The 27,728-nt window shown below is 40.8% G+C and overlaps 2 protein-coding genes across 3 annotated transcripts in view; one reads left to right on the forward strand and one right to left on the reverse strand.

Annotated features, from left to right (window-relative positions):
* Window positions 1-499: 499 nt before the first annotated feature.
* On the reverse strand, window positions 500-27,102 carry trim23 (tripartite motif containing 23). 2 transcript variants are annotated; one of them, XM_080186574.1, is made up of 11 exons: window positions 27,012-27,102; window positions 23,479-23,641; window positions 19,646-19,767; window positions 16,025-16,303; window positions 15,428-15,610; window positions 14,357-14,572; window positions 10,899-11,033; window positions 4,094-4,223; window positions 3,491-3,601; window positions 2,062-2,183; window positions 500-1,649 (listed from the first exon to the last, which is right to left on the reverse strand). In XM_080186574.1, exons 1-11 carry the CDS (start codon window positions 27,093-27,095, stop codon window positions 1,470-1,472), a joined length of 1,725 nt encoding a protein of 574 aa, XP_080042700.1. In that variant the 5' UTR covers window positions 27,096-27,102; the 3' UTR covers window positions 500-1,469. The 2 variants fall into 2 exon arrangements, with proteins under 2 accessions (XP_080042700.1, XP_080042699.1); XM_080186573.1 differs by having other exon boundaries at window positions 2,062-2,186.
* The window catches only part of trappc13 (trafficking protein particle complex subunit 13), an 82,218-nt gene continuing 81,229 nt past the window's right edge, over window positions 26,740-27,728 (forward strand). The window contains exon 1 of the mRNA XM_080186581.1: window positions 26,740-26,840. The gene's annotated coding sequence lies outside the window, so the exon portion shown is untranslated. The remainder of the gene's footprint in view (window positions 26,841-27,728) is intronic.

Raw genomic sequence — 27,728 nt, forward strand, 5'->3', positions numbered from 1 at the left:
CTGTAAACCTATATGACTCAAAGAAGTGGCTCACCAATACCTTCTAAGGCAATTAGGGATGGGCCACAAATGTTGGCTTAGCCAGTGATACCCAATGAAAAAAATAACATGCAAACTTTCATCAACCAAGCGCCATTTTCTCTTTGAGCAACTGAATACTTTAATGATCTTGGAACTACTTATATCCCATGTATAATAATTTATTGGCACAAGTTTATTTAAACTTGGGTTAAATACAATTAAGTAAACTCATCTTTCAGGGATGGCAAAGATGTGTTAATCTGAAGTCTTTTTCTCACTCCCAAACTGCATATGCACTCAATTTGTCAGTCCTACATATACAGCTTTGAGTTAAAGGCAATGCAGACTACCTCACTTGTGATATGTGGACAGTATCAATTACTAGTTGCACAGCTGGTTTTGATTTCCCTCTATTGAGAACAGTAGATGAATTGTCTACAGCTCTGCCAGATAAGTAAAACACAAGTCAGAAACAATGTTGTGTTCTACAGGAATTTACTATTCTTCAGCACAGGCAAAAAAAGTGTTTAAATAGTAAATGTAAATTGTACATGTTAATGTGATGTATAGTTAGAAGAAAATGCTTGGCAGCACTATTTGTTCAAAAACATTCCACTTGATACTGCTGAGTACACTGCAACCAGTTGGCAGTAGCATGATTGCTCTGGCTCTTAGATTTAAACACGGTAAGAAGTCTCACCCTAGTCCAACACTGGCATCTCCACATCTTAGATTTAAATACATGGTCTTAATTTCTAAAAAGTTGCTGTGGAGAGTTTGTGAATCACAGCACAATAAAAATTGACTCATATTTGAGTAAAGAAACTGGAGTACTTTGAATAGAAAGTGCTTACCCATTTGCTTTCTAACTTTGAATTTCTGTACTTTCTCTAATGTAAGCTTATTACTAGCATTCAAGCTACTAAGAGTGAGGCACATGTAGTTCTCAGCAATAATTAGCAGCTATTTGACAGTCATAAAAAGCTCAATGCGCACTCATCTTTGCCACAGAATTACATAGTACTGTGCATAGTTAAATTAACACATCTTTCCCCATACGAGAGAACTCGCTTAGTATTAAATTAATACCTTGGCTTGAATTCAAAACTTTCACAACATCACTAAAACAAAACTAGATTAAGGAAAAAGAATTAAATGGCAACAAATTGAACTGGGTTAGAGTCACAAGAGGATTATTGTACCATTCACAATAACAGACTATTGCAACAAATACACAATTTAACTGAACTTATTTTCTCAAAATGAAACACTCAAATACATTAATACATTTCAAGTCTGTTTTACAAACTGACTGCCTGTATGTCTCTGTTCACTTAAACCAGTTTTGGCTTTTCTTCAAATACAACACAAGGCAAAGATGTCAGAGAGACATGCAAAGCAGTTATTTACAGGCAAAAGTAATGATGAAGCTTGTTCTTGCTGCAGCATTAGGCTACGTCCAACACTCCTGCAGCCACCAACTGTCTTGAGAGCCAATCCAACCCTTCATGTAGACCTAATCCACTCTGGGCATCACAGCCTTGAATGTGCCAGCTGCGACCACAACACAACTTGTGCAGACTCAGTAATTCCGTTATTTCTTCTACAGCAAGTGCTCCAGTCACATCCTGTTGAACAAATTACAATAAATGGAAATTAATTTGCTTAAAAAAAAGCAACATATTTGATCATATGATAATTAATCAATCCAAACTATCACTTCAATTCCTCTTTCCTGTATCATGCATAAAAGTTACCCTATTTTGGGTAAATCAGTATAACTAATGCATAAAATTTACAATGAATATTTTCAGATCTTGCTATGTTTCTTTGGAAGCCCTGTAAAGTTTCCTGTTCACCCATGCGCAGTGATAATTAGTTCTACTTGTAAGCCTTTTTTATTCAAGTATCTGATTTCTACGTTCCCTTCAATTTTCTTGATCTTGTAACTGAGCGTCCCAACATTTCAGAAAATAATTTTGTTTCCAGCCAATAAAGATGAATTGGTAAAACTTGAATTTATGACTGCTGGTGACATACCTGTTTATTGGCAAAGATAAGGAGTAAAGCATCTCTCAACTCCTTTTCAGCCAATAATTTGGCTAACTCACTGTGTGCTTCCATCAATCGGTCCCGGTTGCTACTATCGATCACAAATACAACTGCTGAAGGAATAAAAGCATGAAAAATTACTATAAACGTACTTTTAAGATCTCAAAGCCAGTAAAAAATCAACTCCCATTTCCTTCCCTTCAGAAAGTACTGATAGGAGATTTTGGTTTCTATGTTCACCAGCCTCCCTCTGAAATATTACCCAAGGTGGCATTATTCATATATAAAGCAGTGTTCCAGGACAAGAATTGAACCCAGGTCCTTGTGCTGTGAGGCAGCAATGCTAACCACTGTGCCATCTCCACCAATGTGGCAGGAAAAATAAAAAAAAAATTATTTAACTGGTGAGAGATTGCAGAGCTCCGAGATAATGAGGGATCTGCATATCCTATTGCATGAATCTCAAAAGGTTAGTATACAGGTACAAGTAATTAGGAAAGCCAATAGAATGTTATTGATTACCACGAGGGGAATCAAATACAAGTGAAAGGGGGTTATGTCTTTGTCCTACAGGGCATTGGAGAGGCCACATCTGGATTCTGTGCACAGTATCGGTCTCCTAATTTGAGCAAGGATATAAATGTGTTTGAAATAGTTCAGAGATGATTTAATAGCCTGGAATGGGAGGGTTGTCTTATGAGGCAACGTTGGACAGGCTAAGCTACTATCCATTTGAGGTTTGAAGAGTAAGAGGCAACCTGATTCAAACATTTAAGAATATAATGGATCTTGAGAAGGTGGATGTGGAAAATATGTTTCCTCTTGTGGGAGAATTTAAAACTGGGGGTCACCCATTTAAGGGGCTGCCCATTTAAGATAGAGATGAGGAGATTTTTTTTTCTCAGAGGGTTAAGAGTCTTTGGAATTCTCTTTCAGAAAGGGTTTTAGAAGCAGTCTTTGAAATATTTTAAGATAGAAATAGATTGGTTATTGATTAACAAGAGGGTGAAACGTTCTCAGGAGTATATGGGAATGTGAAGTTTTGATCACTATCAGATCAGCCTGAGGGGAACATACCTGAGGGGCTGAGTGCCCTACTCCTGTACCTGATTCATATGCTTACAGACAGCTGTAAACATAATGAACAGTGAACATCATTCCTCTATCTTGATTGAAAAATCTGGGCCAAAGTCTTGGAATTTTTTTTAATTTTAAGATTTTCATAGGAAAATCCAGCCAAAGGAAATATCTCAATGCAGTCAGTAATCTAATAAAGCAATATGAAATCCATATATAATAGCAGCAATTATGGGGAAAGAAAATTAGGAGTGTATATCCTGTAACAGTGTGCCACAACAACTTAATCATCTACATGGATGCCAACAATCAGTGTCCACATAAGTAAATATTGTCCTACCTTGTGTGTTGAGATAATAATGCTTCCAAAGTGGCCTCAGTTTATGTTTGCCGCCTACATCCCAAATGGTAAATTTTAAATTTTTGTATTCTACAGTTTCTACATTAAAACCTGCAATGGAGGGGAGAAAATGTTAGTTTTACATTTTCAGAAGATAATGTTGACAAAAATATAAAGCCATTCTAAAACTGAAGTCATAAATCAAAGCTCGGGCTTCAATTTGGAAGAGACTGTTGAAAAGTGATAATTGAAAGGGAGAAACACACACTAAGACAGACAAAGGGACACCAAGAGAAAGAGAAATCAATAGGGAATGAGTGGTTGAGTGAGAGACACTGCTTATTCAACTGCTGTGGATAACAAAATGCAAACAGATGGTGTTAGAGTATTGAGAATGTTTTGTCATTATTGTCTCAGCAGCTATAATCTCAATATTTTCAATGATGGATTTTAATAGTACAGAACTGCTGATAGAAATAATGAATTTTTTAAAAGCTGTATGGAACATAAATATACTTATTAATTATTCTAAAAGTTGGAGCATGTGAACATTTACTGCCACTGACAAAGTAATTATGAGCATTTTGATACTATGCAAATTACCTATGGTAGGAATAGGCTGCATAAACTCATCCTGCTTCAGTTTGAAGAGGATGGTTGTTTTGCCTGCTCCATCCAGTCCTATAGTGACCACACGTATCTCCATCTTGGGCCCAATATGAACACGGTTATCCTATTGAGGAAAAAATGAAATTTACAGATGCACCATAGAAAGCATTCTTTCTGGTTATATCACAGTGTGCTCTGCGCAAGACTGCAAGAAACTACAAAATGTCATGAACATAGCTCAATCCGTCAAACAAACCAGCCTCCCGTCCATTGACTCAGTCTACACTTCCTGTTGCCTCAGCAAAGCAGCCAGCATAATTATGGACCCTACACACCCCAGGCATTCTCTCTTTCACCTCCTTTCATCAGGAAAAAGATACAAAAGTCTGAGGTCACGTACCAACCGACTCAAGAATGGCTTCTTCCCTGCTATCAGACTTTTGAATGGACCTGAACTTGCTCAGCATCCTAGCTATAACTGTAACACTATGTTCTGCACTCTCATTTCCTATGAATGGTATGCTTTGTCCATATAGCATGCAAGAAACAAGACTTTTCATTGTATGATAATACATGTGATAATAAATCAAATCAAATCTTCAATCTTATCCTTCCACAATAAATAAAAATTCAACTTCAAACTCAATTTGTCTTTCTGATAAGATTTAACACCACCCAAAGTTATATTGGTCCTTTGACTTAATGGATCACAAAATTAATTTTAAAAGCTAAACAAATATTTGATTATACATCTATTTGATTATTTGCCAATATTGCAAACTCTTATTTGTTACCAGAACAGGAAATGCTCTCAGCCAGTATCTGTGGTAAGAACATGCATGTTCATGTTTCAACACTTAAAGAAAAGTTGATGAAAATGGGTGAGAGAAAAATAATACACAAAAAAAGGGCAATTTTTTGGGTTTTTATTCATTCATGGGATATAAGTGTTGCTGGCAAGGTCAACATTTATCACCCATCGCTAATTACACTGGTGAGTTCCCTTTGTGAAATGCTGTAGTCAGTATGGAATAGGTACACACATCCACAGTGCTGTTGGGGAGGAAGTTCTGGTATTTTGACTCTGACAGAGAGAGAATGAATGGCTATATAACTCTAAATCAGGATGGTGTGCGACTTGGAGGGGAGCTTCCAAGTATGGTGGTTCCACGCATTCGCTGCCATGTTCTTCCAGATGGGAGAGTTCATGGGTCTCGAAGATACTATTGAAGGAACTCTGTCTGTACTACATCTTGGAAATGGTACACACTGCTGCTATTGTGCATTGGTGGCAGAGGGAATAAATGTTGAGAGTGGTAGATGAGCAATCAAGCAGACTGTAAGTGGAAAGTACTCCATCACACTCCTAACTTGTGCCTTGTAAATGGTGAACAGGCTTTGGGGAGTTACTCTCTAGAGAATTCCCAGTCTCTGACCTGCTTTTCAGGCCAGAGTAAAAATGTGGTTGGTCCAATTCAGTTTCTAGCACAGATGTTGTTGGTGGGGAGATTCAGCAATGGTAAGTTGTTGAACATCAATGACAGACGATTAAAGATTCTCTCTTGTCGGAGATAGTCATTGTCCAGCACTTGAATACTGTGCATTTTTGCTACGTCCAGGCATGGACTGTTTTAATATTGGAACATAAGAACGTAAGAACATAAGAAAAAGGAGCAGAAGTAGGCCATCTAGCCCTTCGAGCCTGCCCCGCCATTCAAAAAGATCATGGCTGATCTGTCGCTGCTCAGTTCCACTTTCCCGCTTTCTCCCCATAACCCTCAATCCCCTCTCTTATCAAAAACCCATCAACCCGCGTCTTAAAAATATTTAGCGAGGCAGCCTCCACCACTTCAACGGGCAGAGAATTCCAGAGATTCACCACCCTTTGAGTGAAGAAGTTCCTCCTCAACTCCGTTCTAAACCGCCCCCCTTTGATCTTGAGGCTGTGCCCCCTAGTCCTACTGTCTTTTTTGAGCGGGAAGAGTCTCTCCACCTCTATCCTATCCATCCCATTCATCATCTTATACGTCTCAATGAGATCTCCCCTCATTCTTCTAAACTCTAACGAGTACAAGCCCAGTTTATTCAGCCTCTCCTCATAGCTCAACCCCCTCAACTCTGGTATCAGCCTAGTAAACCTCCTCTGCACTCCCTCCAAGGCCAAAATATCTTTGCGCAGGTGCGGCGCCCAAAACTGCACACAGTACTCCAGCTGCGGCCTCACCAATGCCCTATACAGCTGCAGCAAGACCTCCCTACTTTTATATTCAATCCCCTTCGCTATGAAGGCCAGCATCCCATTCGCCTTCCTGACCACCTGCTGCACCTGCAAGCTGGGTTTTTGCGACTCATGCACAAGGACCCCGAGGTCCCTCTGCACCGTCGCCTGCTGCAGTTTTTCGCCACATAAGTAATAGTCCTTCCTACCATTCTTCCTACCAAAGTGGACCACCTCACACTTGCCAACATTAAATTCCATTTGCCATTTCCTGGCCCATTCGCCCAGCCTATCTAGATCCTTCTGCAGACTCTCCACACCCTCCGCACAATTTACCGTTCCCCCAATCTTGGTGTCATCAGCAAATTTCGACACCCTACACTCGGTTCCCTCCTCCAGGTCATCTATATAAATGGTAAAAAGCTGAGGCCCCAGCACCGACCCCTGGGGCACTCCACTAGTCACCATCCGCCAATCCGAATAGCACCCATTGACCCCCACTCTCTGCCTCCTATTTCACAACCAATCCTCTATCCACGCTAACACCCTACCCCCAACTCCATGTCCCTCGACCTTCTGCAATAACCTCTTGTGAAGAGTTGTGAATGGCATGGAACACTGTGCAAGCATTATCGAACATCCCCACTTTTGACCTTACAACAGAGGAACTATCTTCTTTCGTGCTAAGTATGACCCCAACCAGTGGAGAGATTTCCCCCCACCTCTTCCAAATCCCAGTTGTCATTGGTATCCATGAAACATAATGAATACACAGCAAGCAATATACTTCAGATGGGGTATTTTCAAATGGCCTGTTGATGGCTGAACAGGCCATCCTTGAGAGACAGGTTCTACTACAAGTGCTATCAATTGTCATATTTGGTTGTTGTTTTTGGAATTGGCATCTGTTGCATGTGCTTGTAGTCACTCATGTAATGGTACTGCATGCCAGTCTACAGGAGATGTATTATTATATTCCTGTTAGCAGCTAGTGACTCCCAGGTGCGATTATTGATGTTTAGGAGCTTCGTGTCGTATTTGCAAGTATCCTTGAAGTAGAGCCTTAGACATCCTACTGATACGTCTGGCTCTGGTTACCTTGATGTGGAGATGCCGGCATTGGGCTGGGGTAAGCACAGTAAGAAGTCTCACAAAACCAGGTTAAAGTCCAACAGGTTTTGCACAAGCTTTCGGGGTGTTGCTCCTTCCTCAGGTGAGTGAAGAGTTGTGTTCACACACAGGGCATACATAGACACAGACTCAACTTACAAGATAATAGTTGCAATGTGAGTCTTTACAGGTACAGACAACGTGAGTGGAGAGAGGGTTAAGCACAGGTTAAAGAGGTGTGAATTGTCTCCAGCCAGGATAGTTAGTGAGATTTTGTAAGCCCAGGCAAGTCGTGGGAGTTACAGATAGTGTGACATGAACCCAAGATTCCAGTTGAAGCCGTCCTCATGTGTGTGGAACTTGGCTATCAGTTTATGCTTGGCAATTCTGTGTTGTCATGTAGGCCACCTTGGAGAACGCTTACCCAATGTCTGGCGAGACCATACAGATGCTATGACAACGAATAAATGAACACTGCTCAACAATCATCAGGCAAGACTGTTCTCACCCTGTTGAGGAACACTTGAGCAGTCACGGACATTCAGCCTCTGATCTTCGGGTAAACATTCTCCAAGGTGGCCTTCACAACACACGACAGCGCAGAATCGCCAAGCAGAAACTGATAGCCAAGTTCCACACACATAAGGATGGCCTCAACCGGGATCTTGGATTCATGTCACACTATCTGTAATCCCCATGACTTGCCTGGCCTTACAAAATCTCACTAACTGTCCTGGCTGGAGACAATTCACACCTTTTAACCTGTAGTTAACCCTCTCTCCATTCACATGTCTGTACCTGTAAAGACTCACATTCCAATCATTATCTTATAAATTGAGTCTGTTTATGAAAACAACTCTTCACTCACCTAAGGAGCAACACTCCAAAAGCTTGTGCTACCAAATAAACCTGTTGAGAATTTAACCTGATGTTGTGAGACCTCTTACTTGCTTACCTCACCATATAGAAAGTTCTTGGGTATGTGATCGTCCTCCATCCTACAGAGGCTTGAGCTAATGAAGCTGTTTCTGTTTGATGAATGTTCTCAAATCTGGGAGCTCTCTTTGAGAGGACTGCCGCATTGATGATATCTTCCTGCTACTACATAACGATAATGCGTCACACACAGCAAAGACAAAATTGCTGAGCTTCCTTTCTTAATAGATATAAGTTGTCCATATTTCACAGCCATACAACAAGGTACTGGGAACACAGGCCTTATAAACCATCAGCTTGGTCCCAAGGACCAGCTTGATGTTACACCATGCACCTTTCATGAATTAGCCAAAGATGGTAGCTGTTTTCCCTGTGTGTATTAAGTTCTGCATGAAGGGACAGATTGTCTGTCACCAGGGACCTGAGTTGCAGAATCTGGGAATCACTAGTTGCAAATGGAGGAAAATGGCAACACTCCACCAATGGGATGTTTTTTAGTGTGATTACGGGCAGATATGTAACATCTTGTCCCATGACCACAGTTTTCTTGACACCTACGAGAACAAGTTACAAGCATGAGGGACAGTTCTTGTAGCTGAGATTCTGTGTGAGAGGAGTTCTCTGATTGGGATGTAATGAGTTTTGACTTTGTCTTCAATCTTGATAAATCGTGGAGCTTGCCATCTTACCAAGCATGCAAGTAGACTTCTTCCATAACTGCAGGGGAAGCATGGAGATGATGATGCCAAATAGAGTGGGGCTTGGATATTCCATTTGGATTATACTCCATACTTGGATTTACTCCATTCTTCACTCTGAAACTGCTGGGAATGAAGCCATCAAAATGTAGAGTGCAGTGCAAGTTGTCATGGAATGAATGTTTGAGATTGAGAAGCTTTGCATAGCAACGTAAATGATCCCTTCTGTCACTTGGCTGATGTTGGGGAGATTGACTGGATTGGATTTGTTAAGCTTTTTATGCACAAAACACACCTGGGTGATTTTCACTTTTGTTGCTGTATTAAAACAGCTTGGTGGAGGTGCAGTTACTTCTGGAACACAAATCTTCAAGATTACAACTAGGATCTTGAGGACCTTTGCCGTATCCAGTGCAGCATAACAATTTCTTCATATAACCCAGGACAAATCAAATTAGTTGAGGTTGTACAAGACATTGGTAAGACCACACTCAGAATACTGTGTACAGATCTGGTCAACCTATTAAGATGGGTAAAGAAGGATATGGGCCAAATGTGGGCAACTGGAACTAGCTTAGTGGTTAAAAACTGTGTGGCATGGACAGGTTGGGTCTGAGAGCATGTTTCCATTTTGTAAGCCTCTATGAATCTATGTAAATTTTAAACATTCAGAATGCAAGCAAATGTAGTCAATTTGCACAAAGCAAGGTATTACAACAATAATGGTGAATGATCATTTAATTTCTGTGACATTACTGAGTGAGGGAAGAATGTTAGCCAGAACAAAGGACAAGAATTTCCTCCTCTTCTTCAGACCTGTTCTGAGATCTTTGATGCCCACTTGCACAGAAAAATAGGCCTCCATATCACTTGAAGGATGGTATCTCTGACATTACAATACAAGTTCATATTGCACACAAACGTCAGGCTGGTTCTGTGTTCAAGACTTGATGTTAGACTTAATTTGAAACCATCTGGCTCAGATAAAAATGCTAGTAACTGAGCTGATTTGAGATGGGGAAGTATGCCTGCATTATTAGATCAATTAAATAAATGTAATTTAGTTATGATCATGTTTCAAAAAGACTGCATTCAAAGTTAATCTTTGACCAAAGCTTTTTAAGACTAGGTGGTCTTTTGTGAAATTATAATTATTTCTTAAAAGTGAATTCCCTATTTTTGTTCCAACGTAGGTTTATCCTCCCCCTTTTCCCCTATATGTTAGGTGTAGTTTATAAAAAATGTCTTTGTCCATCTTTGGCTTTCTTATCTTTTAATTTAACATTTCATTTCAATACTTTTATCAATTTTATTTTTCTTATTTCTTTTTTCTAATGTCCAAATTTCCCTTAATTTCCCTTTGCTTTGCATAGCCTATTTTTTCTGACTGTGCTGTCCCTTTAAAAGTGCCAAATGGCACACATCTTAAAAGGGACCACTTCTTCTGTAAGGCCGGATTGTCACCTGAGCAGAAAGTTCTGGACTGCTGCACGGCTGTGCACTTACTGGGAACAGTAGTTTAAATGTTGTAATCCTGCCTATCTTGAGCTTCTTAAAGCTACTTATAATCATAGATTATCTTTATTGTGTTTTAAAGGGTAAAGCAGCATTTATTCAATATTTGTCTTATTTGAAGATGGTCAACTGGGATAAGTAAATTAAGTATTTTCATTATACTTCCTTCTACTTGTTTCTCAGGCCAAAGAATTGTGTCTGCAGTAATGTGCCAATAAAAATTGACAACTTTTGCTTGGCACTCAAAACAACTAGATGAAAAGAAGATAAAGCACATTAAGCCTCAAAGGAACTACTGAATGACCAGGAAAATATACTTTACCTTTGTGAAGGTGACAGGGATACTAGCATCCAGCTGAATGTGATCAGCGAGTTCTGTGAACTGTTGTTGTTGCTTCTGTAATGTTTCCAGCAAACGGGTTATCTCCTGTTTTGCCATCACCACACGACAGTCATCCTAGCCAGGAAAAAACGTCAAACACACTAAAGTTCAGTTGTCAGTGTAAGGACTGCATTTCATTACACTTAAAATAAATGAAGCATTGTGGTACAGCATAATATCAGTAAAGCTCTGTTTTGACACATGATTAGTTAATGAGAAAAATCAAAAGATACACAATATGCAAAAAAAAACTCACTGTTTTATTACGCACTCAAAACTTATCACTACTTTATTTTTCGCAGATACTGACATGCAGTTTTTCTGACAAGGTTTTCTGCTCTTAATTCAATGATGCAACTAACTTTGTTGCATACCAATTCTGGGTGAACTTCCATTTATACAGCACCTTATCACATCATTAAGACCTTCAAAAGTATTTTCAATCCAATAATTTACCTTTTGAAAGACAGTCAGTGTGTTAGGGAGGCATTTTGTATAACAAGATTCTACAAAAGGAAGTAAGGTGAATGGCCAGACAAAATATTTTGGTAAGGTTGGTTGACATGGGATCTTTTTCAATTGATAGATGGTGCCTTGATTTAATGCCTCATCCAAACAATGGCACCCCTGACAATACAGCACTTTCTCTCCATTGCAATGAAATGTCAGCCCAGAGTACGTACTCAAGTTTTTGAGTGGGCTAGGATCCACAAGCTTCTGATTCCCAAAAAAGGTAAAGGTTTGAAATTACAACCCTTGATGAACTGAACTGCTACTTTGAAGGACTGCCAGGATATAAGTATCAAAAATCAGAGATGAAGGAAACAAGCGCATGCATCAAGCAGTTTTACAACAGCATTAGAATCAGACTTGCAGAAGCCACCTAACTAATTCTCTTGGCTGCAAATGCTGCGTGGTGATACAATTGAGGTTTGTAGGATTATGCTGTTTTGGGACTGTCTCTTTAAATTTAAGATCAAATGAAGTGACCTATTCTGAAGTCTGTCTGACAGTAAGCCTGGATGGTTGATTGTTAGAAATCAAAGGAAGGATGGTTAGGAGTTACCATTAATCAGAAACTGTACTAGAACCAGCCATTTTAAATACTGTGGCTACCAGAGCAGATCAAAGGCTAGGAATCCTGTGTGAGTTACTTGCCCTCCTGTTTCCCTAAAGCCTGTCCACCATCTACAAGGCACAAGTCAGGAGTATGATGGAATACTCTCCACTTGCCTGGATGGGTGCAATTCCAAACACAGTCAAGAAGCTTGACACCATCCAGACAAAGTGGTTGGCTTGATTGCTACCCCTTCCACAAACATTCAATCGCTCCACTACCAACAAACAGAAGCAGCAGTGTGTACCATCTACAAGATGCGTTGCTGTAACTCACCAAGGCTCCTTAGGTAGCATCTTCCAAACCGACAGTCACTACCATCTAGAGGGATAAGGACATCAGATCCCTGGGAACACCACTACCTGGAGGTTCCCCTCCAAGTCAATCACCATCCTGACTTGGAGACATATCACTGTTCCTTCACTGTCATTAGATTAAAATCTTGGAACTCTCTCCTTAACAGCACTCTGGGTGTACCTACACCTTAGGAACTGCAGTGGTTCATGAAGGCAACTCACCACCGCCTTTCAAGGGCAACTTGGGATGGGCAATAAATGCTTGTCCAGTCAGTGACCCCCACATCCCATAAATGAATTTTTTACAAAGTTGTGCTTTAAACTGTCCATTTAGCTCCAACAGGATAGCTAATTAGCATTTCTACCTAGATACAAGGACCACTGTCATGGGGAAGGACACAGAGGGAGCCGAATTAAAGATGAAGTTGCAAGCTTTCCTAGAATATCACTGAACATTACAGATAGTGCTTTGAGTCTGCCTGGACTTGGGACAGAGGGAGCAGCTAGATGCCAATAAAAGTTTCTACGGTTCGCCGTGCAGGAATGCAGGTAGAAGCTTTTGCTTGGAATGAAAAGACCAACTACATAGAAAGTTTAAAACTAGGCTCCTAGCTTGACCTAGGGAGCAAGGCTCCGGATAAAAGAAAATCTCACTGTGAGAGACAGTTTGAAGATGGCAAGTTAACAGGCTGCAAAAAGAACACAGGAATAAACCCTCAGGAGGTAAGAATCACTCTGGACTGATTCTGGGAAAACTGAATGTCCACATAAAGTAAGAAGTCTCACAACACCAGGTTAAAGTCTAGCCAGTTTATTTGATAGTAAACTTTGTGAGTTTACTATCAAATAAACTAGTTGGACTTTAACCTGGTGTTGAGAGACTTCTTACTGTGTTTACCCCAGTCCAATGCTGGCATCTCCACATCATGTCCACATAAAGGACAGTGTAGTATATACTTTTGAAGTTTATTTCTTTGGTTGGGCTAAGAATAAATGGTAAATACTGTTCTGTGGTTTAAAGTACATGGTGCCTACAGAGGTAGTGTTTAGTCAATATTGTTTTCAAGTCACATTACAGTGAACGTCTTAAAATGTGAAATATTGACATCATTCCTTTAGCTCTTTTAAAAAGAAATCTGAACTGCCAGTTATCAGTTTCTGGACTTTGTAACAGAGAAAACAAAATTTGAATGAAGAAGCTCCATTTTCTTAAATGTATTTTCATTGCTGTTTTTAAATCAGTGCTTTTCGTTCTAATGAAAAACATTACAAGTGACTACAGTTCAAATATACATTATTTGACAGTAAAGCAATTTGAGATATCCTAAGGTTGTGAAAGGTGTTATATTAATGTAAGCCTGCCTTTCTTTTAGGAATTTATTTTATTTTTCTTGTGTCTTTTTCATTAATTACGTTATATCCATTTAAAATAGAAATAAAGAACAATAATAGGAAACTACCAAGATTTTTGCAAATTACTATTGTGAAATAATAAGTTACCAACTTTCTTATTCAGTCTTAAATTAAATGTTGCATTGAATCGGAGCTACAGATGGGCAGATTAACTGAAATATACCATTTCTAGGATAACCCATTCATACAGTTCGCTGAACTTCAGTCCAGCTGAAATAGTTGTTTTATGATTACTATTTAATCATATCTCTTGCTTCAATCTCCTTCCTTCACTTTTCGTTGACCGTGCAGAACTTTAATCGCAAATTGAGAGATCAGAAAGGTATCTATGTAGTGGGGCTTGATGCATCCTCTATTCCATTTGAAAAGATGCTTAAGAGCTAACTGCAAGGCATAATTTTTAAAATGTATAATTCTTCCTCAAAGAGATCTGCTGTACAACAATCTTTTGAGCCACATAAATGTGGGCAGGATACATGGGTTTTATTATACCAATCTTATTGTGTCTTATGTCCTATGGGTTACATATTCAAGGCGATAATAAAATGCTGTTTTATGGTCTCAACACCTACCTGTTGTAATGTTTTTTCACAGTGAAGACAAGCTGTTGAAACCTGAGACAGGAGAATTGTCATATCCTCTTGTTGTTGTCTCAGCCATATCAATTTCTCCCGTACGTGAGCGTCAACTACGCTCAATGCCATTTCCTCCTGCCGAAACAGTGTTTCGTGCAATTCTGCGAAATATGCACGAACACAGGAACGTGCATTCTCAGCGCTGCCTGGAACCTATCAGAAAGGCAAGTAAGAATGAATATGGACTATATTCATAACAGGTGGATTTTAAGCTCCAAGGTGGCATAATAATTATAGATGTCATTTATCAACTCTCAGCTAATATGGACTTAAAATGTTAACTCTGTTTCTCTCTCCACAGATGCTGCCAGGCCTGTGTTTTTCCAGCATTTTCTGTTTCTGTGACAATATTTTAATGTTATATAGCAAGAAAACTCATCAAAAATGGATTTATCTCTGACTCTTATTGACTCCCAAGAGAAAAATGTGTCACTTTCGAAGTTACCATTTTCTTTACTACCCACATTTTCAGTTCTTTGCACTATTTGTGATTAAAACAAAAGCAATTCTGATAGCTGAGCGAAATGAGCATCGCTTGGTTCAAAATGCCTCCGGAACTCTTAGTGACCTGCAAGTAATAATGAAATAAAACTCATGCCATTATGCAGGAAAAAGTAAACTAATATAGAGGCAGCACTACTTCTGCGCTCACCTTATTTATTTTAAATATTTAAATATTGTGTTTATTCCTTTTGTTCAGACAGCCAACCTGATTACAGCTAACCTTCAGGAATGATCCGGCTATATTACACAAAGCAAACATGGACCAGTATCTCGGATCAGAGATTAGAGATTAAAAATTTCATAATGTCCCATGAAACAAAAACATTAAACTTTAAAGCAGTGAACACAGTCTAGAAAACACAAGCTGCGTTTTTGTAGAAGTTAACTGGACACAACAATGATCAATATTGCTTCATTAAAGTAAACTGGGAAATAATGGTGAGGCAGACCAAAGACATTATACTGAGCAATTTATGATCTAAAAGAGAAACATGTTAGTCTTACATGATCTGTGTGAGCCATTCCAATTCTGCTTTCTACTATTTGTTCTCCTCCTTCAATCTTCTGAATAATCCCACCAAGTTTTCTAGAATAATCTGAGATTTCCTCTGTAAAAGTACGAATACAGTGTGCCATATCTAAAATTGATGCACGGATTTGATTTGCTTCAGTTTCTAAGAGTATATTCTGGAATTACAAAAACAGCAACATTTAAAATATAGATTACATCAACTAGCATATCATCAATTAGTAACAGACCCATGACTTATATGATTATTGATGAGAAACTATTTTTAAAATGCTATCTTTTTTCCAAACCCATTTCTAAAGTTTCTGAAAGCCCTTTAAAATCAATCACTTTTCAGTCAAGTAGGAAACCAAAATTGTGTTTATTTGTCTTATCACATGGAACCAATTGCTAAGAGGTGTACAAGCATGATTTCCCGCATTATATGCTCACCTCCAATTATTAAAATCCTGTATGAAATAAACAATGAATGAAAAATACAAATGCTTCTGTTCCATTTTAAATCCTCTGATGACAAGACCTTATGAAAACAGTGCTGCAGGCAGTAATAGATTAGCTAAAAATACAAGTACCTTATGCCCTTGATGCTTTGCATATTCCTTGCATACACAGCACATTAGAGGACTTGATTGGCATCCTTCCTCTAAACAAACAAACTCGATCACATGCACCTGGTGTTGAGAGCACATGGTCTTCTCATGCGGTTTGTCAGCTAGAGGTACCCGTCGATGTTTGGCTAATGTCCGTGTAGAGTGCGTTACCTGGGAGCAGTCTGCACAAAGATGAGTTGCACACACGGTACAATACATGGATGCAACATGGTTTTCATCTTCATCACAGCGGATAACACGCTTCAGAAAAATTTACATCAAAAAGTAGACTGTTAGTTCATCTACTGTCAATAAATACTAATATGCTCTGTCCATTTATAACTAGTTTATTAAACTGAAAGTATATAGCACTTTACATTAACATTACTGGCCAATGATATAAAATCACCTCATTTTATCACAATCTGAACTAAAGATCGCCAAAATGTTCATTATATTAAATCATTATCAGCAAAAAGAGAGAAAATGTTGAAGATACATTGAAAGTCTGGCAGCATGTGGAGATAGAAACAGTTCTGATGAAAGGTCATCAAACTGACATGTTAACTCAGTTTGTCTTTCCACACTGCTGCCAGATCTGCTGAGCATTTCCAGCATTTTCTGTTTTGAATTCAGATTTCCAGAATGCACAGCATTTTGCTTTTGTACTTAACAGGAAACCTTATGCTACTTTGCATCGCATTTAATAGATACATCATAAATGGATAACTAACAGCTGTTTCTGTTATTTTGGCAAAACATTTACTCCCACTTCCTATGATGCACTGCCCTATTTAGGAAAAAAAATCACAGGGTTATTTAAGAAATAAAAAGGAGCCAAATTCACCATCTGTCCACCAAGTACAGCAAATGGGAACTGAAAGTCTATATAATCAGCAAACAATCATGCCTAATACTAATTGCCAGTTCAAAAATCAGCAATACTACAGCATCCAATTATAACTTTTGCTACATTACCTAAACTTAAATCAGCATCAGAGTTCAGAGGCCAGGTAGGGAATCATAGTACAGAACAGTACAAAAGAGTCATATGACTCATTGAGTCTTGACTAATTCTTTGAAACAGCAATCCTGTCGGTCCTGCTTCTCAGCTTTTTTCCTCTTAATGTTGATTTTTTTTTATTATTCAAGTATTTATTTAATTCCCTTTTTAAAATTACTGTTGGATCTATAACATGCACCTTAAATGAGAATATATTCCAAATAATAACCACTCAGTGTAAGAGTGGTTTTTCTGACTTTGCCTCTGGTTCTTTTGTCAATCACCTTAGATCTGTACCCTCAGCCACTGGAAAGAGTTTCTCTTTATTTACTCAATTTCAACTTTTCATGACTTTACATGCTCCAATCAAACCTTTGAGCCTTCTCTGTTTTAAACAGAACTACCCCAGCTTCTCTAGGCAATCCACATAACTGTAATCTCTCATCTCTGGACCCATTCTAGTAAATCTCTTCTGAACTCTCACCTAAGGTTTCACACACTTCGTGAAGTGTGGTGCCTAGAATCATAAACAATACCCCGGCTGGGGCCAAACCAGAGTTTTTGTGTAAGATTAGCCTAACTTTCTGGCTTTAGTATTCTATGCCTCTATTTATAAACTCAGGATTCCATACGCTTTATTAACTGCTCTATTAACCCCCCCACTTCCTTCAAAGATCTGAATACAAATTAACCTCGGACTCTTTTTCTGGAACCCCAATTAAAACTGTATCTTTTAACAATTTAACACATATGATCTCGCTTCATTCTTCCTTCTAAAATGCGTCACAATTTTCTATATTGACTTTTATTTACCATGTATCCATCCCTTCTACCAATCTTTGTTCCCTTGAAGCATCAAAGTTTGCAGATGATACCAAGTTGGGTGGGAGGATGAACGGTGACGAAGATGTAGAGATCCTTCAGAATGATCTGGACAGATTGGGTGAGTGCACTAATCAATGACAAATGCAGTATAATTTGGATAAGTGTGGGGTTATTCACTTTGGAAGCAAAAACAAGGTGGCAGATTACTACCTGAATAGCTGTAAATTGGGAGGGGAGTGTGCAGCGGGACCCGAGTATCCTTGTACACCAGTCACTGAAGGTAAGCATGCAGGCGCAGCAAGAAGTAAAGAAGGCAAATGACATGTTGGCCTTCGTTGTGAGAGGTTTCAAGTACAGGACCAGGGACGTGTTGTTGCAATTATATAGGGTATTGGTGAGGCCACACCTAGAGTATTGTATGCAGTTTTGGTCTCCTTTTCTGAGGAAGGATGTTTGTGCTCTCGAGGGAGCGCAGCAAAGGTTTACCCAGGCTGATTCCGGGGATGATGGGATTGATTTATGAGGAGAGATTGACTAGGTTAGGATTGTTTTCGCTGGAATTCAGACAAAAGAGGGGGATCTCATATAGACTTATAAAGTTCTAACAGGTCTAGACAGGATAGATGCAGGGAGGATGTTCCCGATGGTGGGGGAGTCCAATACTAGGGGTCACAATCTGAGGATTCAGGGTTGATCATTTAGGATGGAGGTGAGGAGACATTTCTTCACCCAAAGAGTGGTGATCCTGTGGAACTTATTATCACAGGAAGTAGTTTATGACAAAACATTAAATGTATTCAAGAGGTGGCTGGATGTGGCACTTTGGGAAAATGAAATCAATGGTTAAGGGGAAAAAGCAAGATTAGGCTATTGAGTTGAATGATCAACCATGATCGTAATGAATGGCGGAGCAGGCTTGAAGGGCCAAATGGCCTCCTCCTCCTATCTTCTATGTTTCTATGTTATTACCCTCCTCATTGCATTTCCAAATTCCATGTCATCTACAAATTTTAAACTTGTATCCCCAAGTCCAGGGCATTAACATGTAACAGAAACAGTTGTCCCAGTATGGAACATTCAAGAAGTCTATTATACACCTTCCACTAGTTCAGAAAACAGCCATTCACCACATGCTGTTTTTTTCTAAGCCATGTGTGCATCCAAGCTTCTTCCTGCATTGTTAACCCATGGGTTATTTTGCGAACATTTATCAAAACCTTTTGAAAGTTCATTAAATACACTGTCTTCATCCACCCTCACTGTTACTTCTTTTTAAAAATCTCAACCGAGTCACTCAATCACAATTTTCCCTTAAATTCATTCTAGGACTTTCTATTTATCTATTTTTATCTGCCCAGTATCCTAACAGACCTGATACTCACCATAGCTTTAACAAAAATCCCCAAAGTTCTCATTTAGTACTTCAGCCATACCTTCTGTCTTCACTGATAGATCTCCATGTTGGGCATTAATCAGCTCCAACACTCCTCTGGTAAACCTTCTAATCTTCAATCTTTCAGAAATTAGTGACAAAAGTACAGCTTTAAATGAACTGAGTTGACAGTTAAAAATGTGAAGCCTCTCATTACTAGACTCAAACCCCATGCATTGTCACTTTCCACCCATGATAAAAACCACCTCCCTCTCCTCTGATTTGTCACTCATGATGGCTTGATGCCTGTCAATTTCCTCGACAAACTCTTGCCTTCACCCCTGTACCATTATCTTTCTCAGATCCTAGAGTTTTCCATCTACCATGACAGTTAGTTACATACCTCTCCTGATATTCCCAGAACCTCTTCAGATGCTCCGTGGTGATTGGCAGTACCATTCTGCAAACGTTCCAGGAGTTCCAGCAAAGCAAAGTTTTTCTTTAAGCCCCAGACACCTGAATCACCTGTCAAATTAATTCATATTCATTCTGCATTCAGTATTTTCTTTTTTCAAAATTCACTCTAATTAACCCAAAGCTATCGTGAGTACTGACAGCTTTTCACCTACATTCACTTTTCATGGGAAAGTAGAATCACACATGTCCTAATTCATTCAAATTATTTTGGGATAGGGTAGAAACATTGCAGTTATATTCAGAGTGTAAAACAGAACTAAGTCCATCAAGGTGAAGATGATGTTGAAAATTTGAGGGAGGTAAAAAGGAGAAGAAGACTTAATAAAGGCAAAGTTCATCAATTGATTAAAAAATGGTCTCAACCTATCAACAAAAGAACAATTACAATTTAACAAAATGCCATTTGAATGTCCCATTTAACAATGACCTTGTCCCAAGTACATTCAGGCCACACAAGTACTAGGCAATTACCATGTCCAGTAGGAGAGAATCAAACCATCTTCCCTTGAAATTCAATGGCATCAGTGTCTCTGTAACCCACTTGATTGCCGTCCCAGTCAGAATCTTAAACATCCACTCCCTAAACCACCAACACATAGTGGCAGCAGTGTGTACCATCTACAACATGCATTGCAGCAACTTACCAAGGCTCCCTCGAAAGCACTTTCCAAACCCACGACTTATACTACCTAGGACAAAGGCAGTAGATGGATGGAAAGTTCCCATCGAGTCACACACTGTCTGACTTAGAACTATAGCATCATGTCAAAATCCTGGAATGCCCTTAATACACTGTGGGTTTACCTACACCACATGAACTACAGTGATTCCAGAAGGCAGCTGACCACCACCTTCTCAAAAGCGTAAGAACATAAGAAATAGGAGCAGGAGTAGGCCATCTAGCCCTTTGAGCCTGCCCCGCCATTCAATAAGATCATGGTTGATCTGTCGTGGCTCAGTTCCACATTCCCACCCTCTCCCCATAACCCTTAATCCCCTCGCTTATCAAAAACCCATCAACCCGTGTCTTAAAAATATTTAGTGAGGTAGCCTCCACCACTTCAACGGGCAGAGAATTCCAGAGATTCACCACCCTTTGAGTGAAGAAGTTCCTCCTCAACTCCGTTCTAAACTGCCCCCCCACTTTATCTTGAGGCTGTGCCGCCTAGTCCTACTGTCCTTTCTGAGCGGGAAGAGTCTCTCAACCTCCATCCTATCCATCCTATTCATCATCTTATATGTCTCAATGAGATCTCCCCTCATTCTTCTAAACTCTAACGAGTACAAGCCTAATTTATTCAGCCTCTCCTCATAGCTCAACCCCCTCAACTCCGGCATCAGCCTAGTAAACCTCCTCTGCACTCCCTCCAAGGCTAAAATATCCTTGCATAAGTACGGCGACCAAAACTGCACACAGTACTCCAGCTGCGGCCTCACCAATGCCCTATACAGCCGCAGCAAGATCTCCCTACTTTTATATTCAATCCCCCTCGCTATGAAGACCAGCATCCCATTCGCCTTCCTGACCACCTGCTGCACCTGCAAGCTGGGTTTTTGCAACTCATGCACAAGGACCCTGAGGTCCCTCTGCACCGTCGCCTGCTGCAGTTTTTCGCCACGTAAGTAATATTCCTTCCTACCATTATTCCTACCAAAGTGGACCACCTCGCACTTGCCAACATTAAATTCCATTTGCCAGTTCCTGGCCCATTCGCCCAGCCTATCTAGATCCTTCTGCAGACTCTCCACACCCTCCGCGCAATTTGCCGTTCCACCAATCTTGGTGTCATCAGCAAATTTCGACACCATACACTCGGTTCCCTCCTCCAGATCATCTATATAAATGGTAAATAGCTGAGGCCTCAGCACCAACCCCTGGTCACTAACCGCCAATCCGAATAGCACCCATTGACCCCCACTCTCTGCCTCCTATTTGAGGACCAATCCTCTATCCACGCTAGCACCCTACCCCCAACTCCATGTCCCCTGACCTTCTGCAATAACCTCTTGTGAGGTACCTTGTCAAACGCCTTCTGAAAATCAAGAAAGACCACATCCACCGCCCTAGACACATCCTCATAGAACTCCAGTAAATTTGTCAGACACGACTTCCCCTTAACGAAACCGTGCTGTGTCTGCTCTATCAAGCAATTCCCCTCAAGATGCCTCGCTATTTCCTCCTTGATGACGGATTCTAACATTTTACCTACAACAGATGTTAAACTAACCGGCCTATAATTCCCTGCCTTTTGCCTGGCACCCTTCTTAAACAACAGCGTAACATTAGCCGTTTTCCAATCTTCCGGCACTTCCCCGGAATCCAGCGACGTTTGGAAAATAACCACCAAGGCATCCACTATCACCTCCGCCATTTCGTTCAGAACTCTCGGATGCATTCCATCCGGTCCTGGGGACTTGTCCACAATCAGCCCCTCCAGTCTGTCGAGCACTGCCTCTCTAGTAACAATAATGTCACTGAGACCCTCCAGTCCTACAACCTTTCCATCTCTAACACCCGGCAAATTATTCACGTCCTCCTCCGTGAAGACAGGAACAAAAAAATTATTCAAGACCTCAGCCATTTCCCCATCCCCTACCACTAAGTCCCCCTTCTCATCCTCTAAGGGTCCAACGTTCACCCTAGCCAGCCTCTTCCTTTTTATATATTTATAAAAACTCTTGCTATCCTTTTTTATATTAAGCGCTAGCCCAGCTTCATGGTTTCTCCTACTCTTCTTTATCAAATTCTTTGTCAATCTTTGTTGACATTTAAACCTCTCCCAATCCTCTTCTCGCCCACTACTCTTAGCTACTCTAAACGCCTCCGCTTTTAACACTTTCCTTCACCTCCTTCGTTATCCACGGCTTATTATCTCTCCTCCTACGGTCCTTTTTGACCATTGGAATAAATTTCTGCTGAGCACCAAGAAAGATCTCCTTAAAGATCCTCCACTGCTCCTCAGCAGACCTACCCTCCAATGCAATCAGGAAAGGACATAAATGCTGGCTTAGCCAATGAGGCCAACATCCCATGATTGAATAAAGAAACATAATTTATTTAAAATTCTTGTGGTCAACTTGTGGTTTTTATATGTATGATTGAAAAAAATTAAAGTCTTTAATTTATGTGGTGTCTTTCACAATCTTAGGTTGCCCCAAAGCATTTTACAGTCAATGAAGTACTTTTGAAATATAGTCATTATTTTAATGTAGAAAATGCAGCAGCTAATTTACACAGAGCAATCTCACACATGGCCAGTTTATCAGTTTTAGCAATCGGTTTAGTTAAGGGGTTAACATTAGCCAGTACTGGGGCCGAACTCCTCTGCTCTTTTTTAAAATAGTCACGGGATTAGAAGTCAATAGATTACTAAGTAATGCAACTTATACAGCCAAGGTGGAGTGCATCTTCTCAGGATAAGTGCACCTCAATTATCTGTTGACAGAAATTGCAATTCGTCTGGACAATATTGGTCCTGCTAACTTTTGTGTTGTATTTCCCACTGTAGCTATTCTGCAATGTTCTATTTAGAGCCCCACCAGCTTCTACTTAATATCATCATGTCAGGATCATCAAGCAGTTAGTGTTATATAGAGGCAGACTTTGTAAGGGTTCAAACTAAATTTGCAATACTGAAGCAAGTCAATAAACTTGAGAATCTTAAAGCAGTAAACCACCAAACATCTCAAACTAAAGCATGCTAAGAAAATTAAAAACATTCAACTATAATTATTAGAGATATAAATTGCTGGACCAACCTAATTCCGTCACCTGTCGGTCAAATGGACAACGTATCGCTCTCCCCTGTAGTGGAAGGCGAGTGAGACAATCATGGCAGACAGTATGACCACAAAGGAGCAAGCGAGGTACTTTGTCTCCCTGCAGTGAGAATACGTCTTCGCAAACTCCACATTCTAGAACCTAAAAATTAAGAAACTGAATGGGTAAATGCTCTATGAGATACAGATACAGCTAAACCAATAAAAGAAATCTCCCAAATGCTGAATTATTGGGGAAGGGCATATGACAAGGAATTTGTCGCCAGGATTCCTGTTCAATTATTAAACAACCTATTCTGAATTTGCATGTCTTGGTTGTCATGGCCACTGCAGTCATGAAGCCAAACTGCCCTATTCTCACGAGAGCACGATTTCACTAATACGGTTGTCCTCTAGTACCGTGACCTAAGTGGGGATTCTTCATAAATAAGTTTGACAGTGAGCATTGAAAGGCTATTAAACTATGCATGAATTACAACCCACTTTCGCTCTACTTCCACCTGAAATTAAACAGTCAGGAGTGAGTGCCGACTGATCGCCATCAGTATTTCCTGAATTATGGAGAAGGAAATTATAAAACTGCCATTTCTACTTGACTGGGATCAAAGCACACTTGGAATTGAACAAATCTTTTCCTGATGATGGATAAACTCAAAGCCACTAAGGAAGTATTTCATATTCTAATATCATCATTTGGTGGTACAGAACTTAAGTACTGCTGAAAAAAGAGACATGCAAGCTTTTCATCGTAGAATCCTACAGTGCAGAAAGAGGCCCTTTGGTTCATCAAGTCTGCACCGACCACAATCCCAATCAAGCCCTACCCCCATATCCTGACATATTTTACCCGCCAATCTCTCTAACCTAAGCATCCCAGTACACTAAGGAGCAATTTTAGCATGGCCAATCAAGCTAACCCGCACATCTTTGGACTGTGGGAAGAAACTGGAGCACCTGGAGGAAACCCACGCAGACATGAGGAGAATGTGCAAACTCCACACAGGCAGTGACCCGAGCCAGGAATCGAACCCAGGTCCCTGGAGCCGTGAAGCAGCAGTGCTAACCACTGTGCTACCGTGCCACCCTTTTCATCTTGCAATCAGCAGGACAGATTCACAACAATACCAATTGTAAAAGAAACAATAATTTATACTGCATGAGAAGAAAGTGCTGGTTGGTTGACAAATTGCCTATGATTGATAATAAGCCATGGAGAATGTACCAGGGAACAGACAACTGTCAAGCTTTTGTTTAAATTCATAAGAACATAAGAAATAGGAGCAGGAGTAGGCCATCTAGCCCTTCGAGCCTGCCCCGCCATTCAATAAGATCATGGCTGATCTGAGGTGGCTCAGTTCCACTTTCCCGCTTTCTCCCCATATCCCTTAATTCCCTTGTCTGTCAAAAACTTATCTACCCGTGTCTTAAATATATTTAGTGAGGTAGCCTCCACCACTTCAACGGGCAGAGAATTCCAGAGATTCACCACCCTTTGAGTGAAGAAGTTCCTCCTCAACTCTGTTACTCAAAGGGTGGTGAATCTCTGGAATTCTCTGCCCGTTGAAGTGGTGGAGGCTACCTCGCTAAATATATTTAAGATTAAAATTCAAACTAGGCAGGTCAACTGTGGTTGGTCAAAGCATTGCCATGGGAAATTAAGCAGGGAGTGGCTGCCCCATAAGCTTTTGTTTAATTGAAGAAAGACACAATGTATGGACATGCTTTTACTGTTTACAAAGGACATGGCCCTGTGTGTCAGTATGTAGCTTCTAGAAAGCACAGATGAGCCGCACTGCAATTCTGACTGATAATCTGAAATTGAGTATACGTAATTCAAAGCACATTCAGGACTGTTTAGTAAGTGTTGTAAATCACAGAATCGCATTTAATGTTGAACACAATGTTTTGATGATGTGGAGATTCCGGTGTTTGATTTGATTTATTACTGTCACATGTATTAGCATATAGTGAAAAGTTGGACTGGGGTGTGCACAGTAAGAAGTCTCACAACACCAGGTTAAAGTCCAGCAGGTTTATTTGGAATCACAAGCTTTTGGAGTGCTGCTCCTTCAGCAGGGGAGTGGAGGTAGGTTCATAAACACAACATATATAGGCAAAGACACAATTGCAAGGTAATTATGGATTGGAAAGTGAAGAATGGTTGGAATGCGAGTCTTTACAGGTAATCAAGTCTTTATAGGTACAGTGTGACTGGAGAGAGGGATAATCACAGATTAAAGAGCTGTGAATTGTCTCAGGCCAAGTCCTGAGTCAAAATAGTCCAGTTCTTCAGCACCTCACCCACAACCTAAAACATTCACTCCCTTCACCACCAATACACAGTGGCAGCAGTGTGTACGTCTACAGATGCATGCGTTGTAGCAACGTTTAACAAGCTCTTTCAACAGCACCTTCCAAATCTGCAACCTATAAAGACAAGGGATACAAACTCACGGGAACATCCCCACTTGTAAGTTCCCCTCTACGCAATATACCAACCTGACTTAGAAATATAGCACCATTCCTTCATTGTTATTGAGTCACAAATCTTCTAAACAGCATGGTGGGTGCACCATGCTAACCACCACTCACTCTCCCAACCCCCATCCCACATGGACTGCAGCAGCTCCAAATAGGTAAGATGGGTAACAAATGCTGGCTAGCCTTGCCAACAATGCTCATGTTCCATTAATTATTGTTTTAAATGTTAAACACCTTGAGAGGAAAGGGAGGCTGGGGATGGGGGAGTCATTTGCAAGAGGGGTCAAGGGTTGTTTTTCTTCGGGCAGAAGGGCAATGACAGTATATCTGAAGGTAAAGAAGTACCTAAAGCATGGTGGCACTGTGGTTAGCACTGCTGCCCCACAGCACCATGGACCTGGGCTCAAGTCCAGCCTTGGGTCACTGTGTGTGTGCAGTTTGCACATTCTTCCCATGTCTGCATGGGTTTTCACTGGATGCTCCACTTTCCTCCCACCGTCCAAAGAAGGGCTGGTTGTTGGATTGACCAGGGTAAATCAGCCATGACCTTACTGAATGGTGGGGCAGGCTCAAAGGGCTAGATGGCCTACTCCTGCTCCTATTTCTTATGTAAATATGCAGAGGTACAGGGGTATGGGAGGGGCGTGGTCTTGGGTAAGATCTTTCAGGGAGTTGGTGCAGATGCAACGGGTCAAATGGTCTCCTGCACTGTAGGGATTCTAACAACTAAACATGGAGCAGGAGGAATGTTAGGTGGTCAGCAGTCTAATGGGAATTGGGTCAAGGGAGCAGAAGTGGGCCTCACATACAAGATTGTGGTCGGTGCAGACTAGATGGGCAGAATAGCCTCCTTCTGCACGGTAGGGATCTGAGTGCCTGAGGGTGGGGGAGAGAAGGATGTAAATAAAGCTGGGGGGCGGGGGCGAGGAAACATGACCTCAATCCCGATCCCGCACATCGATGATGGAGTGGGGGGAGACACCTAGCTTCACTCCGAGCCCTGGCCCGCTGCTGACAGAGGCCGCACTCACCTTGACAGAGCAGCCGGCGGCCCCCCGCAGGCCCCGGGCGCCGCTCTCCACCGGCGGCATCAGCCTGAGCGGAGCAGCCGCCATTCCGGAACATACCAAACCTCACAGAGGGGGGGGGGGGGGAGTCCGCTCAACACATCACAACTCAGCATCATCACCCCCGTCACAAAATAGTTGCCCGCGGCACTTTATGACAAAACTCTCAGTATATTTACAAGCATAGTCATCGAATCTTCTGTCGTGTATGGATTGACTCTGTTTTGTTTTTAAAAGAAAATCAAATTCACCCCCCCCTTCTTGTCCATGCTGGTACCGTCCCAATGCTGCGGCGCGTCACAATGGGGTGGGGAGCTGCCCATGCGCGATGTGGAGTTGGGTGCTGCCTCCTGGACAGGTGCAGTCAGCCTGGCAAAGCAGTCCCAGCAGTCGGAGAAAGTTCAGATCAAAGCAAGGACTGCAGTGTATCCCGCTGAAAATAAAATTTCAAGTCGGGGGATCACAGTGAAACTGTTCAACAGCACAGATGGATTTTCAGGGTGGGGACTGAGATCACTTGGTCCCTATCAGTACATCTCACAGTATCCCTACAGTGCTGAAGGAGGCCATTTGGCCTATTGAGCCTGCACCAGCAACAATCCCACCCCAGGCCCTACCGTTGTAACACCACGTATGTACCCTGCTAATCCCCTGACACTAAGTAGCAATTTATCATAGCCA

Source organism: Carcharhinus amblyrhynchos, chromosome 1, assembly GCF_965287045.1.
Source record: "Carcharhinus amblyrhynchos chromosome 1, sCarAmb.v2.hapA, whole genome shotgun sequence".
In the NCBI taxonomy this organism is placed as follows: domain Eukaryota; kingdom Metazoa; phylum Chordata; class Chondrichthyes; order Carcharhiniformes; family Carcharhinidae; genus Carcharhinus; species Carcharhinus amblyrhynchos.